Here is a 16,199-nt window from a genome sequence, read left to right as displayed (position 1 = left end):
TAATTTTTGGTTTAACATACTTAATGGATTTATACCAAATCCTTAGGGGGAAAGGCAGTTTTCTGAGTTAGTCTCAAGGCCTAGGATGGACTAGAAAGTAAACCTTTTGGGCTTTTGTGAGTTCGTTTTCCTTTTTATTAATGATCCTCCAGTGACTGTCCTTCTACAGAATTGTCTGAGCAGCATCCATGATGGTTTTCTATAAATTCTCAGAAGTACGTTAATTCAGGCCTTGGCTACCACTTGTCCTCCAGGGAAAGTCATACTAGCCTAAGCCCCCCTCCAGCAGCGTAGGAGAGGGTCCGTTCGTCCCATCTTCCTCATGGCTGAAGACTTGGCAGGGTTCAGTGATGTTTGGAGGGTTGGAACATTGATACCTTTTTCTCTCTTTTTTCCCTTGTCTCTGCCTGCCTCTCTTCCTATGGGTACCCGAGAAAATACTCAGCCTGTTTGACTGTGGCCTGAGTCGAGACGGAGCGCTAGCTCTGGGAAGAAAAGGTTTATTTCCACTCTCACGTGACTGTCCATTCATCCATCTATCCGTCCATCTCTCCATCCATCCATCCATTAATTTTACAATATATACTTCCAGCCAGGTGCTGCACCAGGCGGCAGGCATTTCAGGATGAACGAGATACATACGGTCACCATCTCCTCATCCTGTGTTCTGCCAGGAGAAAGTGACATGGGTAGGGACGAGCCCGGCACTTCCCTGGCACAGGCAGAGTTGACCATAGTCCAGGCTCTGGTCCCTGCCTGCTGGTTCAGAGACAGTAGGTAGAACCATAGAGTGTTACCTGCAGCAGCTCCATGCCTGCGTGGTAAGTGGAGGTGACTCTGCAGGTGTGGGGAAGCAGACAGGACAGGTGTACCGGGGCCAGTTTTCCTCCACCTTCTGTGCCCTCCAGGGTTCCTCAGGGCACGGACTCAGTGTTTGCAGGGGAGGTAACCTCGGGGCCAGAGGTAATGTGGAAGTGTGGCGCATTCAGAATGCCAGAGCGCAGCTGGGGAGAGAGCGCGCATCATCCTTACCTGTGAGCGGGTGGAGAGGGCCGAGAGCAGGAGCCTGGGGAGAAGGCCCATCAGTGCGAGCACCGAGTTCCAGGACAGATTAGCCACAGCCGCACGCCGACACGGGTGCCAGATTGTTTCATTATGGAAGGGCTAGTTATCACATTAGCTGCTAATTTTATCTGTCAGCTCAGGAAGTCTGCTCCTTCCACCAGCACAGCCGCTGTGACTGGGTTCACAGCGGGGCCGCTCTCTTTACTGTTGGGCTTGTTTGTAAGAATTAAATCTGAGTCCAGAGCTTTCCTTCTCCCAGACCGTTGTGGATTATGGATTCCGTAGACCTGCATGAGGGTCTGCCGTGTGCAACTGCCTGCCTCACAGAAGGTTCGGGTTGGGATTTGTGATAAACCCGAAACTGCTCAGTATGTCCAGTATCTACCTCCAGGCTCATACAGGATAGGTTTTTTTTTTTTTTTTTTTTTTTAATATGCTGCCTCAGGAGGTCTGCCTCACCTGGCTTTTTAACATTTACTGCCTTTTCTTCTTCTTCTACTTCTTTTTTTTTTTTTTTTGAGAGAGAGAGAAAGAGCACATGAGTGGGGAGAGAGGAGCATAGGGAGGGAGACAGAGAGAGAGAATTCTAAGCAGGTTCCAACACTCAGCACAGAGCCCAACGTGGGGCTCCATCCCACAACCCTGGGATCATGACCTGAGCCAAAATCAAGAGTCAGACATTCAACTGACTGAGCCACCAGGAGCGCCCCCATTTATTGACATCTCACTGATGAATCTTTCTTTTTAAAAAAATGTTTTAATATATATTATTCTCTAACAAAAATACTCTAGGGACTGAGTGTTGGTCCAGCTCTGAGACCTCCCTCATTATTATAGCAAGTGCTTTTATTGTGAATGCTTTTGTTTTTGGTGTTTCTCTTTGGTGGTTCTTGGCCAGCTCCATTCTGCCTGGAGTCGGACAGGCCGAGAACGAGTGACCCCTCCCCACTCATGCCTCTGGGAGGATGGTGGTGGGACTGGCAGGGTTTTTTTGTAACTGTTTCTGGGTTAATCAGCTTCCTTAGACTTCGTATCTGTACTTTATTATTATTTTTAATTTGAGACTGAAAGGAGCCTGGGTGGCTCAGTCAGTTGAGGGTCTGACTTGACTCAGCTCAACTCCTGATCCCCATAGTTTGTGAGTTCAAGCCCCACATCAGGCTCCCTGCTATCAGCACAGAGCCTGCTTTGGATCCTCTGCCTCCCCCTCTCTCTGCCCCTTTCCTGCTCATACTCTCTCCGTCAAATAAATAAAACTTAAAAAAAGAGAGACAGTGGAAAAAAATGTACAGTGAACCTAATGCTCAGACCCAATGCCCCAGATTAGAAAAGCCTTTGTATCACTTAAAATGAGGCCTGTTAGTCTCTGAAGAGGAGATAGAAGTATGTGGGCAAATACATCCTGGACATCCTCATGCATTTGCTCCACCCCATCTGGTGTATGGTGCCGTATGTTTTTAAAGTCCTCAGAGTGACTTTTATTTTCATCATCTCTCATGAGCCAACCACAAGGGTGTTTCCTTTCTGTGCCTTGGGGGTAATCCTTTTTTTGATCAGACTTCTGTAGCATGTGGTTAGGGCATGGGCTGTCAGAGCAGCCGGCCTGAGTTTCAATCCTGAATCTCCTACTTAATGGTTTCCATGGTTGGTACAGATTACTTGCCTCTCTGTACCTCAGTTTCCTCATCCAGAAAATGGGATCTATAACCATGGTTGTGACATTTCTAAACATTTCATGTTTAGCACATGGTCAGTGTTCAAAAATGGGTATTATTTGCAAAGAACAGAAACTCGTTCAGATGAGTATGAGTAAAAGGAGGTCTGTTGAAAGACGTCTGAAGGTCCAGCCTGACAGATGGTGCCATTGTCTTGTCTCCAGCTCCCTGGTCTCCCACTTCTGTGAGCACCCAAGTCCTCCCCAGCTACATTCATGTGGCTTGGGCTCACCGCAGTGCTCAGCCGCGGGCTACATGAACTTTCAATTCAGGTGTTCGTGATCGCCTTCAGTAGTAACTTAGTCATCCCCAAACCTGGGTGTATATGAACAACTCCTGGGGAGCTTGGGAAACAAGCAGATTTCTGGGGTCCACCCCTGCCTCTGATTCTGATTCAGCCTGTTAGGAGTGTGGTCTAGAACTATCATTCAGAAGGCTGCCCAGGTGAGTCTGCTGATCAGTGGGAGACCCTCTGATCTCAGTGTCTATGCATCTCTATTTCACATTTCTAGGTGAGGTGTTCATGCCTTAATCCTGTTCATTTTGGAGATGAGAGCAGAGACCAGGCTGCTTAGGGACTGTGTGAGGGAGGGGGCTTTTCCAGGGCTGCTCCCCATGAGTTATTTGGAGCGAGGAGCCATGGCACATGGCTAGTGAGGGAGCTCATCCTTTTCCATAGAAAGGTAAAACTCTGTTGCTTGAAGGAAGCCTGTCCCCGGTGTGTCGAGCGAACATAAAATGAGCCACCTCATCAAGTAGTGATCGGGTTCTTTTGTGACCCTCTGTGGAAGGAAGGCTTCAGCCTGGGTGTCCTCCCCTATCACACTTTGGAAAAGGGCTGAGTTTTTATTAATTATCAATGAGTGGCGTCAAGCAGGTGCAAACAGCAAGTAAGAGGGGCATGTGGATGCCGGGGCGGGGTGGGGGGGGCTCACTGCTGGGCACGGAAGCCTTGCCCTATACAGGGGCGTGGGGTTTTGTGAAGAGAACTTCACCACCTCTCCTGGGTGCTTGGGGCCCTCCAGACCAGGGAGATAGTAGTGACTGGAGCCGCATAGGTGGGGCTTAGAGAGAGATCTGTTCCATTTCTACTTCTGCTGTGACTTAATCCTTAAGTTTGTTGTCAGCACTGAATTAATTAAATGGTGTTTATAAGAACACTGATATTTATGGGGCACTTAGCCTGTACCAGGCACTATTCTAGTGCTTAGCATGTGCTCATTGAGTGAATCCTCACGGCGCGATCTGGGAGATGCTATTATTTGTTCCCATTTTACACATGAGGAAACTGAGGGCAGACAGGACCGTGACTTACCCAAGCTCATACCCGGACAGGCTCCGGAGCCCATGCTCTCTGCTGATTTATTGCTATGGCACTTTGGGACACAGATGCTCACAACAGAAACAAGAGGCACTGGCTTATTGTGTGAGTTGAACTTGATTTTCCCTTATGTTATGTCTTTGCAGGAAACGAAAGAGGAGAAGTCTTCCTACAACTGTCCCCTGTGTGAGAAGATTTGCACTACGCAGCATCAGCTAACTATGCACATCCGCCAGGTTTGCCGCCTATTTCATCCTTCTGTTGGAAAACCTTCTTCCTTAAGAGCGGGTAGTGTGACCTTAGCAGATGCATTGTGGCTGCGCTTAATTCAGATTTAGTGTTTTAATAATCTTAAGGTATGGTTATTGAAATAAGTTTTGTGGGTCCATGTTACTATGAGAAAACCCTGGGTCAACACAGAATACCTTTTCAGAAGTTAGCAAACCTCTAGCTAAAATGACCACCTCGAACAGAAGACCTTTCATCATATGTGACTTGTTGGTTTGAACCAAATCTCCTCATAGCACACTGAGATTGTAGAGAGAGATCCCTAGCCTTCTGTTACAAACTTGTATCATGTGGCAGGAAACTTACTCATTTGGCATTTCTTTCGGCCTTCTCCCTTGCCTGATGTGATAGATTGATGACGAAGTATGGACAAGTCTAGAACAAACAAGGATTAATCATATATGTATATTTGGAGTGGGAATGGATCATTTTCATTTTATTTTCTATTTTTTTCCATCGTGACAAGGGGACTCTGTAATCCCCATCATCTTTCCCCCATCTGTCACCCACCTCCCCTCTGGAGTGGAGTGAAGAGTCTCTAAAGTTAAGAGTCTGTTTCTCGGTTTGTCTGTCTGTGTCTCTCTCTTTTTCCCTTGCTTGTTTTTTTTCCTTAAATTCCACATATGAGTGTGAAGGATTGATGATATTAAAATCAGAACATAGTACTGAGGACGAATACCATTTAGTAACTTGGGTTTGGGGAGAAATGTCCCTTCTTAACGTATTTCGGAGGCCCGAACTCTGTGCGGTTCTCAGTTGTCTTTCCCTGACAGCAGACTGAGTCAGCAAACGTAAAGAATGGACCTTGCCTTCATGCGAAGACCGTATCTTCACATTTGAGAGGCCTCCTGCTCATGTTAATATATGTGGCCAGTCCATCTCTGTGTGTCCCCAAGAAAGGCCTACAGAAACGCCACCCCTCCCTGGGCCTTGCAAAAGTGTTTCTCAAAACTGGAACACAAAAGTGGGAGAAGGTCACACAGAATAGTTATTTGCCTGTGTTCCTGGTAAAAGTTGACATTTGGGAAGATATTTAAAATGAAACTAAAAAAAAAAAAAATCAGAAAAGCTTTACTATTTGTTTTTTTTTCCTTTTATATAAAGCTCTGAATTTGCATTTCATAATTGTCAAGCTTTGACCCATCTTGTCAAGTGACCTCTATGATGATTGCTCTTCCCAGCACAACACGGACACTGGAGGAGCAGACCATTCGTGCAGCATCTGCGGGAAGTCGCTGAGCTCAGCCAGCTCCCTGGACCGCCACATGCTGGTGCACTCCGGCGAGAGGCCCTACAAGTGCACTGTGTGTGGCCAGTCTTTTACCACCAACGGGAACATGCACAGGTGGGTGAGGGCGGCCTTTGCCTCCGGAGGTCGACAGAAAGTCAAGTGGCCTTTGAGCCATCAGGGGACCTGCCTCTGAGCTCTCAGGATCTGTGCACCGCATGGTGCAATATGTGCACTCTCCCCAGTGCATGGGCCGTGTCTGGCCGTAGGAAACAGCAGTCACTGGGTGAGACCTTTGGCCTTAGGGGATCCTCAGGGTGAAACACAGAGTCCTTCCCCCTCTGCCAATTGGAGTCGCTTTGTTTGGGTTCCAGAGGTGGGCAGCTTATCAGATATGGAGGAGCCCTCCAGGACTAGCACAGTAACCCATGCCTCTTAGAAACTATTTGCATATGCCCCCCAGATTCCCCGCAGCTTTCTTCCTTGCGAAAAATTTCTGGGGCCTTTGAATAAATAGTGAGATGGCTTGGTCTTGGATCTTCGGGATAAGAAAGGATAAAATGAAGAAAAAGAAGATCTGATAAATGTCAGGAATTTATTTCCTGAGGGAGAAAGCAGCTCACTCAGAAGTGGGAGAGAGCCCTGTGGTGGGCACATTAAAATTGTGTGAGACAAAACCAATAGAAAATATACTTTTTGGAATGATTACATATGGTTTGAAGGGTTAGAACAAAAAGACTTCTTAATGCTCATTTTTTATTTTAAATGTTCATTTATTTTGAGAGAGAGAGAATCTCAAACAGGCTCTGCTCTGTCAGCCCCGAGCCTGATGCGGGGCTCGAGCTCCCAAACTGTGAGATGAAATCAAGACTCGGACACTTAACTGATGAGACAGGCGCCCCTTAAACGCTCGTGTTTTTACACAAACGTTTTAGGAACATCAAGACTCTAGGGAGGGTTTTTACAGGGACTCAAAGAAAGTCACCTTCTCAGAAAAACCAGACTTTTCTTACTTTTCTATATTCCTTTCCAGGCATCATGCTGATCTGCTTTTTAAAAATTGACTAACCTCACCCCCCACCTTTTTTTTAAACACATTTCCAAAGAACACTTTATAGTTACTGTGAAAATGATACTTTATTATATAGCAATACTGAAAGGAAATGGGCTGGTTTAGTCTACCTAAAACCTTTTTTTTATGAACCTCTGATGGTGTACTTGGGACATACTGATGTCGTGACAGATCTCTGGCTTTTGAAATTAGGCACCTGATGTCCAGTCTTCACTCTGCCACTTGTAAGTTTTCCGTTCTTGAGCAAGTTACTTAACCTTTGTACCTCATTTTCCTCCTCACTGAAATGAGACTTTTAATAGTATCCTCCACTTCACTGGAGTAGGATGAGGGTGAGGAAGGAGATCATGAGTTTTGCACACAGTCAAGGCACCCGGCAGGCACTCAGTAAATGTTATCTATCATTGCTGTTTGCATTTCTAAGTAATGCTGCAGCAATCTAAAGCCTGTGGATTTTTCAGTCTGGACTGGAAGGAAGGTGTATAGTGTGACTTTATGAAAGGTACCAATATTGTGAAGAATGTTTACAAAGTATTTTACTTTTTTTCTTTCCATAAAATTTCAATCCTCTCGGCCCCTCATCTCCTCCTGGGAGTGTTTGGGGCACAGAGGAGGAAGTGAATAAGTACCATCACCATTTTTTAATATCCTTTTTTACATTTTAGCTTTTTGCTCTTTTACCACCATGATCAGCCCATCAATATGAGTTTACCTTCTTTGGCCATTTTGTTTTGCCTGGTCCTTCCACCCCTCCACGCACCCCCTCCCCTGAAGTCCTTTGTCCCTCACATATTTGCCCTCTGAAAATCTGTTCCTGGGTATGGCCTGTTTCCTTCTTGGGTGGTTTCCCTGCTTCCTCCTCCTGACACCCATGCCCAGTGGACCCTCCCATGGAGAGGGTAGTGGGGCACTTAGTGAGAATGACTCTCCGTGAGGCTGCTCCGGCCCCGGACTCTCACTGTTTATGATCCTCCGTGAGACATCTCTGGTCTCGGGTCCAGTCACTTCTGACTGGGAAAATTTCCATTTGGCGACAGCATCTGTGATGGAACGTGGCCCATGTCAGGCACATCTGTAAAGGGCATGGTCACTGCCTTCGACAGTGATGTCTCAGTGCATCTTACAGAGAACTGTAGCTAAAGCGACGGTGTACTGGGTGCGTGAGTTACAATTCAAAAGCCATATATTTCACCTATTTAAAGTGTACAGTTCAGGGGGTTTTAGTGTATACACAGAGTTCTGCAGCCATCACTACAATCAATAACAGGTCATTTTTATCACCCCGAAAAGAAGCCCCATATCCATCAGCAGTTACTTCTCATTACTTCCCACCCTCCAGCCCTAAGAAAACACTAATCTACTTTTTGTCTCTGGATTTTCTTTTTTATTGTTGAATAATAGTCCACTATGGATCTACCATATTTTATCTATCTCTTCATCGATTGGTGGACGTCTGAGTCATTTCCATTCTTTGGCTATTATGTATGATGCCCCCATGAACATTCTTGTCCAATCTTTGTGTGTAAACATAGGTTTTCATTCCTCTCGGGCAGACACTTCAGAGTGGAGTGGCCGGGTCATGTGGTAACTCCGTGTTGAACATTTTGAAGACCTGCCAAACTGTTTGTCCAAAGCGGCTGCATCGTCTTACATTCCCACCAGCAGCGTGTAAGGGTTCCAGCTTTTCCACGTCCTTGCCAACACCTGTTACTGCCAGTCTTTTTCACGAAAGCCATCTTATTAGGTGTGAAGTGGAATCCCATAAGTTTTATAATTGTAGTTCTTACATTAAGTCTGTGATCCGTTTTGAGTTAATATTTGGGTATAGTGTAAGGAAGGGGTCCAACTCTAGTCTTTGGCACTTTGTTGAAAAGACTTTTTTTTCCTTCATTGAACAGTCTGGCTACTCTTGTCAAAATTCAGTTGACCATTGGTATAAGGATTGTTTTTTTCTCTACTCAGTTCTGTTTCATTGATCTGTATGTCTACATGTCTACCCCAAGGCCTAACACTGTATTGATTACTGCAGCTTTTGGGCCAAGTTTTGAAATTGGGAGATGTGAATCCTCCAACTTTGGTCTTCACGATTGTTTTGGCTACTGTGGGTTGCTTGAATTTCCGTATGAATTGTAGGATCAGCTTGTCAATTTCTGCACAAAGACAGCTGGTGTAGGGGCTATAAAGTACATAGATCAATTTGGGGATATTGTCCTCTTACCAGTATTAAATCTTTGAACTGAGATATTTTCTATATATGTCTATTATGTGTTAATGGATTTCTTTCAACTGTGTTGTAAATAGTTTTCAAAGTGCAAGTTTTTTTTTTTTTGTTAATTTCTAAGTGTCTTTTTTTTTTTTTTGATGGTATTGGAAGTAGAAATGTTTTTGGTTTTTTTTTTTTTTAAGTTTATTTATTTTTGAGAGACAGAGTGCAAGCAGGGGAGGGGCAGAGAGAGAGGGAGACAGAATTCAAAGTAGGCTCTAGGCTCTGAGCTATCAGCACAGAGCCTGATGTGGGGCTCAAACTCATGAACCGTGAAATCATGACCTGAGCCGAAGTGGACGCTTAACTGACTGAGCCGTGAGTGTTCGTTGCTGGCGTATAAAAATCCTCATTTTGCGTTGCCCTTGTTTCCTACAGCCTTGCTGATCTCATTTAGTTATTCTAACAGTTATTTGGTGGATACCTTAGGGTTTTCTGTAGACGACATCATGTAATCTGCAAATAGAGACTAGAGACAGTGTCCTTCTTCCTTTGAAACTAGTCCAGATGCCTATTTTTCTTGCCTGCTTGCCCTGACTGGCCCCTCCAGCAGTGTTAAACAGAAATGGGGAGAATGGACGCACTGGTCTTACTCCTGATCTCAGAGAGAAAGCATTCAGTCTTCCTCCATTAAGTATGATGTTCGTTATGGGTTTTTCATAAGTGCCCTTTAACAATTTGAGGAAGTGCTATTTAGTCCCAGTCCACTTAGCACTTTCATCGTGAAAGAGGGGTGATTTTGTCAAACACCTTTCTTTTTTTCTTTTTTTCTTTTTTTCTTTTTGCATTTATTGAGACGGTCCAGTTGTTTTTGACCTTTCTTGTGTTCTTTTTTGGATGTTAAACCAACCTCCTTCCTGGGATGAATCCCACTTGGTACAATCATTTTCATATGTTGATGGACAGGGTTTGCTAGTATTTTATTAAAAGACATTTGCCTACAGTCCTAAGAGATGCCCGTCTGTAGTTTCCTTGTGAACCCTTGTCTGGGCACTACTGCTAGTCACAGAGTGAGTTGGGAAGTAGTGTGTCTGCCTCTGTTTTTTGAAAGAGTTTGTTGGTGCTTGTTCTTCTTTAAGAATTTGATAGGACTCACCACTGAAACCACCTGGGCTTTTCTTTCTGAGAAGTTTTTAAATTACTAACTCAGTCTCTTTACTTGTGATCAGTCTGTTTCACATTTCTGTTTCTTCTTGAGTCCATTTCTGTCATTTGTGTCCATTCCAGGAATTTGGCCATTTTATCTAAATTATCTTACTGGTTGGCTTTCAATTGTTCAGTTTCTCCCTTGTAATCCTTTCTGTCCTGAGTTGTAATGTCCCCTCTTCATTCCTGATACCACTCACTTGAGTCTTCTTTAATTTTTTTCCTTAGTCAATCTAGCTAAAATGTTTGTCATTTTATTGAGGTGTTCAAAGAAACCGTTTTTGGTTTTGTAGCTTTTCTGCTAATTCATTAGTTTCCCACTCTGTACATTATTTCCCTTTTTCTACATGCTTTATGGTAGCTGCCTCTTCTTTTTATAGCATTTGAAGGTAGAAAAGGTGAGAATATTGATTTGAGAACGTCCTTTGTACCACAGGCTTGTATAGTTATAAATCTCCTTTTAGGCCTTGTTGAGTTGGCTCCCGTAGATTTTTGTATCTTGTGTTTCCTTGTTCATTCATCTCAGAGTATTTTCTAATTTCTCTTGTGATTTCGTCTTTGATCATTTCGGAATGTATTGTTCAGCGTCCGCATATTTGCAAATTCCCAAATTTCGTTTCTGCTATTAATTTCTAATTTCATTCCATTGTAGTTGGAGAATAGACTCTGTATGATTTCAATCCTTTGAAATTTCTGGAGGCTTGTTTTATGGCCTAGCATGTGGTCTGTCCTGGAGGACGGCCCTTGTCTGTTGGTCGGTGTGTTCTCTAGAGGTTCTGTTAGGTCCAGCTCGTTTCTACCTTCACATTTTCTCTCTCCTTATTGATCGCCATTTATTTTTATGTGCTCTACCTGTAAAGTTTGTGGAAATTACTATCTGTTTTGCATGAGGAAACTTGCCCAGGATCGGAGTAACAGCCAAGGCTGAGATTTGAATGTCAGCTGTGGACTTAGTGGCCATGTTTTTGACGACTATTATAAATAATTAATAATAGCATTTGTATCATTTTGTATATTAGAAAAAAAGCACTCCTTCACCATTCCCCCAAAGCAACTGTATGCTGTCATAGAGCATTACAGTTGACCCTTGACCAATGCAGGGGTTAGGGGCACCAACCGCCAGACAGTCAAGTCACATAACTCTTTTGACTCGCCCAAAACTCAACTACTAAAAACCTACTGTTGACGGGAAGCCTCACTGAGCACATAAACATATATGTTAATTAACATATACTTTTTATGTTGTATGCATTATGTACTATACTTTTACAACAAAGTAAGCTACAGAAAAGAAAATGTGATTAAGAACGTCATAAACAGGACACCACCTGGGTGGCTCACTCAGTTGGGCATCTGACTCTTGATTTTGGCTCAGGTCATAATCCCAGGGTGGCGGGATCTAGCCCCGCTTCGGGCTCTGCGCTGAACATGAAGCCTACTTAAGATCCTCTCTCCCTCTCTGCCCCTCTCCCCTCCTCGTGCACTCTCTCTCTTTCAAATAAAATAAAAATACACTTTAAAAATCCTAAGGAAAATACACTTACAGTACTTCACTGTATCAAAAAAATCTATACATAAACGGACCTATGTAGTTCATAAACCCATTGTTCAAAAGTCAACTGTATTTTCAACGTTAAACTATTTCAGCCAAGTTACTGGCATAATAACTTTATTTAGTGAGCGTGGAATAGCCTTTTATTGGAATTTATGATGGTCGATTGAGAAATGATCTCCAATTTTTTATACCACAGCTCTTCATATTATCCTAAGATACACTTCTTATTCATGGGCAGTGTATATTGGAGTTGTTTGTAAGCTATTGTTTATACATTTTTTTCAAGCAGGCCTTAGAGACATTTTTGTTTATTTTGGATTTTGTACTGATTTTATTTACTGTGAGTCATCTTGATTGGGAGAAGAGGACTAATTGTTGCGGACCAAGTTCTAGTTCTGATTCTGCAGAACTCTCAGGAATCTCTGGCTACACTTTAACAAAAATGGCATAGGAAGACCCCAATGAGGGCTTACGCACAAATGCAGTAATGTTTGTTAAATTCCAAAGGATAACAGTGTACCATGGAAATCTCCTGGCGGGGGGGGGGGGGGGGCCAGGTCTGAGCTTGTATTATTGGAACTGAAAACATGCTTGCGATAATCTATGTGACCCTAGAGAAGTTGTTTGACCTCTCTGTGTCTCGGTTACGTCACCCATAAAAAGCAGTGGTACCTGCACCAGTGTTATGGCTACATTGTGGGGATTCATGACTTAATACATGCAGAGCACTTAGGGTAGTGTTTCTCAGTGGTCACCAGTATTGTCCTATTGCCGTTGATAGACAGCATGCCAAGTAAGCGTTCCTTCAATGCCAGAAAATAAATCGAGAGGTTGCTTTTATTTTTGTTTTCTTTTTGCTACACTAAATCTGTAATTTAACATTTAGGATATTTGAGTTTATCATACCACATTTATTTTGCCTTTTCTGTAGAAAATTGCAAAAAGAACATTTAGTCTGTGGTAATCAATTACAGTCGTTACCACCTTCATTTGTTGGTGAAACCGTCCTTTTGAAAAAGAATTATAAAGATGTGAACACACAAAAATGTGTTAGAGTGGAGTTAGACTTATTTGTCCCAGGGGATCTGTTCCAGAACCTGAGACTCGAATGGTGAGCTGTAATCTCCCCTGAGCACATCCCTGTGTTTCATTAATCAGAGACCAGAGCCACCCCGGGACGTTTGTGTGCAGGAATTAAAAAGAACAGTGAAAACCCAAGTTTTGAGGAGCTGCGCCCTCGCTCAATTTTCAGAGTATGGAAGGAAGTCCAGTCGACTATGAGTTTGATGTTCAAGATGGAAGTTCTTATTCTCTTTTTCCTTCTTTCTCGTTTTCCTTCCGTTGCTGCTCCTCCCACGTCTGTGGCACTGGCTGGGATCAGGGAAAGCCAGGAGCTCATCGGTGGGGGTTCTGGGGCCCATGCCCAGCTGAGTGATCTGAGACCTCCCTGGCCTGCATTTCCCCTGGGCACTGGGCACCCACAGCCTCCCCCCCTCCCCCCGACCACGTGTCCCTTTCTGTCTTGTTGATAACTTGTTCCAGGCCCTCCTTTTCTGAGTCAGTTTCAGGTTCTCATTTTCAGCTTCTCCCCTGTGAGGGGTACAGATTCAGTAGGACTCATGCTATGACGTGATTCCCTGTGGTGTGGCTTTCTCGATCCATTTCCCCAAGGCTCGGTTCCCACACCCAGTGTCATTTAGGAACATGGAGTTCACCTTCCCTCAGCCTCTTGCTCCAAAGGGCATCTGCACGTGCACAGGTGATGCCTGTCTGCGTGTGCACGTTCTTCCAAATAAGCCTCGCCTTCGCGTGGTTAGTGTTGAGCAGTCTGCCGTAGGGGACAGATCTGGGCTCCACCACATTCTCTCGTTGCTGCAGTGCTCACAGGTCATCAGTATACATCTCACAACCCAGACCCAGGAGCTACTCCTTTTCGATTTCAGGTTGTTCTTAACCGACATTGAGGCACTCTGTCACCACCCACTTTATGAAGCAACCCACTCTGTTTCCTTTGGCCACTAGTCATTTTAGGAGGATGCAGTAGTTACCTTTGTTCATAAGACTAGTCCATCTTTTCGTAGCAGTTCCTTTGTCTTAGTCTTAGGAGAGGACCCTCAGCACAGAGGCAAGAAACCATCTCAATCTGTTACCAGGTCAGGTACGCTTGTCCAAGCTGCTGCTTCCCTGTCTGCGGACTTTCATGTTTTTGAGGTTTGGAAATTCTTCATCCCAAACCCTTCTGACCACAGCTTAGTTCCCAAGCAGAATAACAGGCTACATCAGGTGCAAAACATGCATCATGGAAACATCACTGCAGCTCCAACTTTTAACTTCCCCGAACTCTTTATCAGTTGCTCCCACGTTGAAAATTTGGATTGAGCAGCACTTGTCTTCCAAAACAAACTTGGGAAACTGAGCCAGAGCACACTTGCCGGGAGAGCTCGATGTAGGAAAAAGGGCAGTGAGCTTTGCAATTTGCAAAACTTTCCAGAAAGTGCTGGACTTCAGCGCTATGCAGAAATGATGATATTTTAAAGAGAAGATAGAAGTGGATTTCCTTTGGGAAGGAATCCTACCTCCAAAATGGGTGTTTTTCCTTTGCCAGACTGTAGTTGCCTTGGGAAAGTAGGAAATTGGTTTCCAGTTTGTTCATTTCACGAAGTGGAGACTTTGAAGCCATAAAGAGAGTTGTGGAGTATGTGTTAACGTTACAGACACGCCGGAGACCCCGGCAGGACCCGGGTTTCCCAACCAGCTTCTCCGTTCATTCTCCGAAGAGCAGGTGTGTGTCCGCATTTAGGCCATGTCAGTGGAAGGGTGAAGATGAGGAAGGGAGATGCCTGGAGTGTCATCCAGTCGTTTGGGCACGGGCTCTCTCTGCTACTGCAACGGGAGCAACTTTTTCTGTTGCTTAGTGCAGGAGACATCAACCCTGAGAATGCCACAGGATAATGTACAGTCTTCAGGAACAGAGGCTTATGTGTTCCTATTATGCTGGAAGAAAACGTTCGCGGCACAGAAATGTGACCCTGCTCCATGACAAATGAGGCCGCGGAGGCTCTGAATTTAGCTCACTACTCTCGGATGCTTAGGTGGAGCCAGCCCTTGGCATGCAAAACTGAACTTGGGTATCTGAACAGGTGGCCAGCATTTAAGGACAGAAGGAACAGAGGTAGGGCAGTGTCTTGGAAAGGGACAGTCACTTCTTTACCCTCAGAGCCCAGCAAAAGGGAGGGCCCTGTGAACTTCTTTCATAGTAAAAACGAGTTTCTGAGGACACCCTATAACTAGTTGTGGGACTGGCTGCTTCTCCAGAGTGGAGGTGGGTGCTTGGAGGCTCAGCTAGCCCCATCTTGAAACAAGTGTTAATCACCAGGTATGCATTCCCCTGACAGATTCCTTCGAAGGAAGGAAGGAAGGAAGGCATCACGTGACATGGGAAGAAATACTCTATAGGATAAAAATCTGTGGGTCATCCTACCCAGGACTATGTGAACTTTTTAAAAAACATATTTCTATTAAAAAGAAGGAAAAAACGATTATATAGTGATAATGTCAGTTGTCTACAACTAAGTATCTTTCTCTTGAGGAAAGACCAATCAGAAGAGAGTATCTTTCGGGGATTCTCAGAGATCTTAACATAGTCAGTTCCACTTAGATGACAGATGTCGTGACCACTCAGGCAGCTCTCTACAAAGACAGTCGTGGGGTTTGTGGAGATTTTAATGGTGTGTACACAGCATAATGAGAACGTACGAACTGCGTTGCATGTAGGACCCTTACGTTTGGTGGTGTTCGGTGCATATCTGGTGGTTTCATGATAATCATACTTGGATATCAAGGCAGTTGGCATCTGTGTGGTACTGTGTTTACGGAAATAGACATACTTTGGGTGTAGTCTCAAAAGCCTTATTAAAACTTTTCTCTTTTTAACTAGAAAAAAAAATCTTGGAAATGTAATACTCGGTTCCCTGATCATGCATGCCTCTTCATATGCTTTTCATTCTCCTTAGAGCCAAAATCATTAAGAGACCCAGAACTTTCCCCTTGAGAGTGAACATTCACAAATCTGCATATCCCAGCAAAATGTCCGAGTTCCCAGTTTCCCCTGGTAGCATTATTAAGCTTTCACCAAGTTAAGTTTATTGTTTGATTACATTTAAACACTTTTATAGCCTTTCTTTACATCTCATTATCTGGATTGAAACCTGTACACTTTTGTTTTAACGCAGTAGTGGTTTGTGTAAAGGCGGCCTCTCTGTGCGTCCTCTGAGAGATCTTCCTTCCTCTCTGGCTGGTGCTGATAAAGGATGCTCTGTGGAAGGGCAAAGACAGCCTCCGTTTCTTCATCTTTAATGGGGCACCATTCTGCTCTGTGTGTGATGATGAGAATAAATGTAATACACACCCGAGCCCCAAGCTCATGTAAGTGTTTGAAAAGTTGTGGTTCCCTGCCTTTCTCTTCCCCCTTAGGAAACTTAACCCCCCAGTTCCTTCCACATGCCCATGAGCATGTGTGTTTACAAAACCAGGAAAAGAGACCTTG

General features: G+C 44.3%; 1 protein-coding gene across 11 annotated transcripts in view; it reads left to right on the top strand.

The window, feature by feature from the left end:
* The window catches only part of RREB1 (ras responsive element binding protein 1), a 177,568-nt gene that overhangs the window by 113,347 nt on the left and 48,022 nt on the right, over positions 1-16,199 (top strand). For all 11 annotated transcript variants that reach the window (XM_029944987.1, XM_029944989.1, XM_029944985.1 and 8 more), the window contains 2 exons: positions 4,248-4,337; positions 5,571-5,734. In XM_029944987.1, coding sequence (XP_029800847.1) covers positions 4,248-4,337; positions 5,571-5,734 — 254 coding nt within the window. The remainder of the gene's footprint in view (positions 1-4,247; positions 4,338-5,570; positions 5,735-16,199) is intronic.

Source organism: Suricata suricatta, chromosome 7, assembly GCF_006229205.1.
Source record: "Suricata suricatta isolate VVHF042 chromosome 7, meerkat_22Aug2017_6uvM2_HiC, whole genome shotgun sequence".
Lineage (NCBI taxonomy): Eukaryota > Metazoa > Chordata > Mammalia > Carnivora > Herpestidae > Suricata > Suricata suricatta.
The sequence above is the reverse complement of the archived record's forward strand: the minus strand, read 5'-3'. Positions and strand labels throughout refer to the sequence as shown.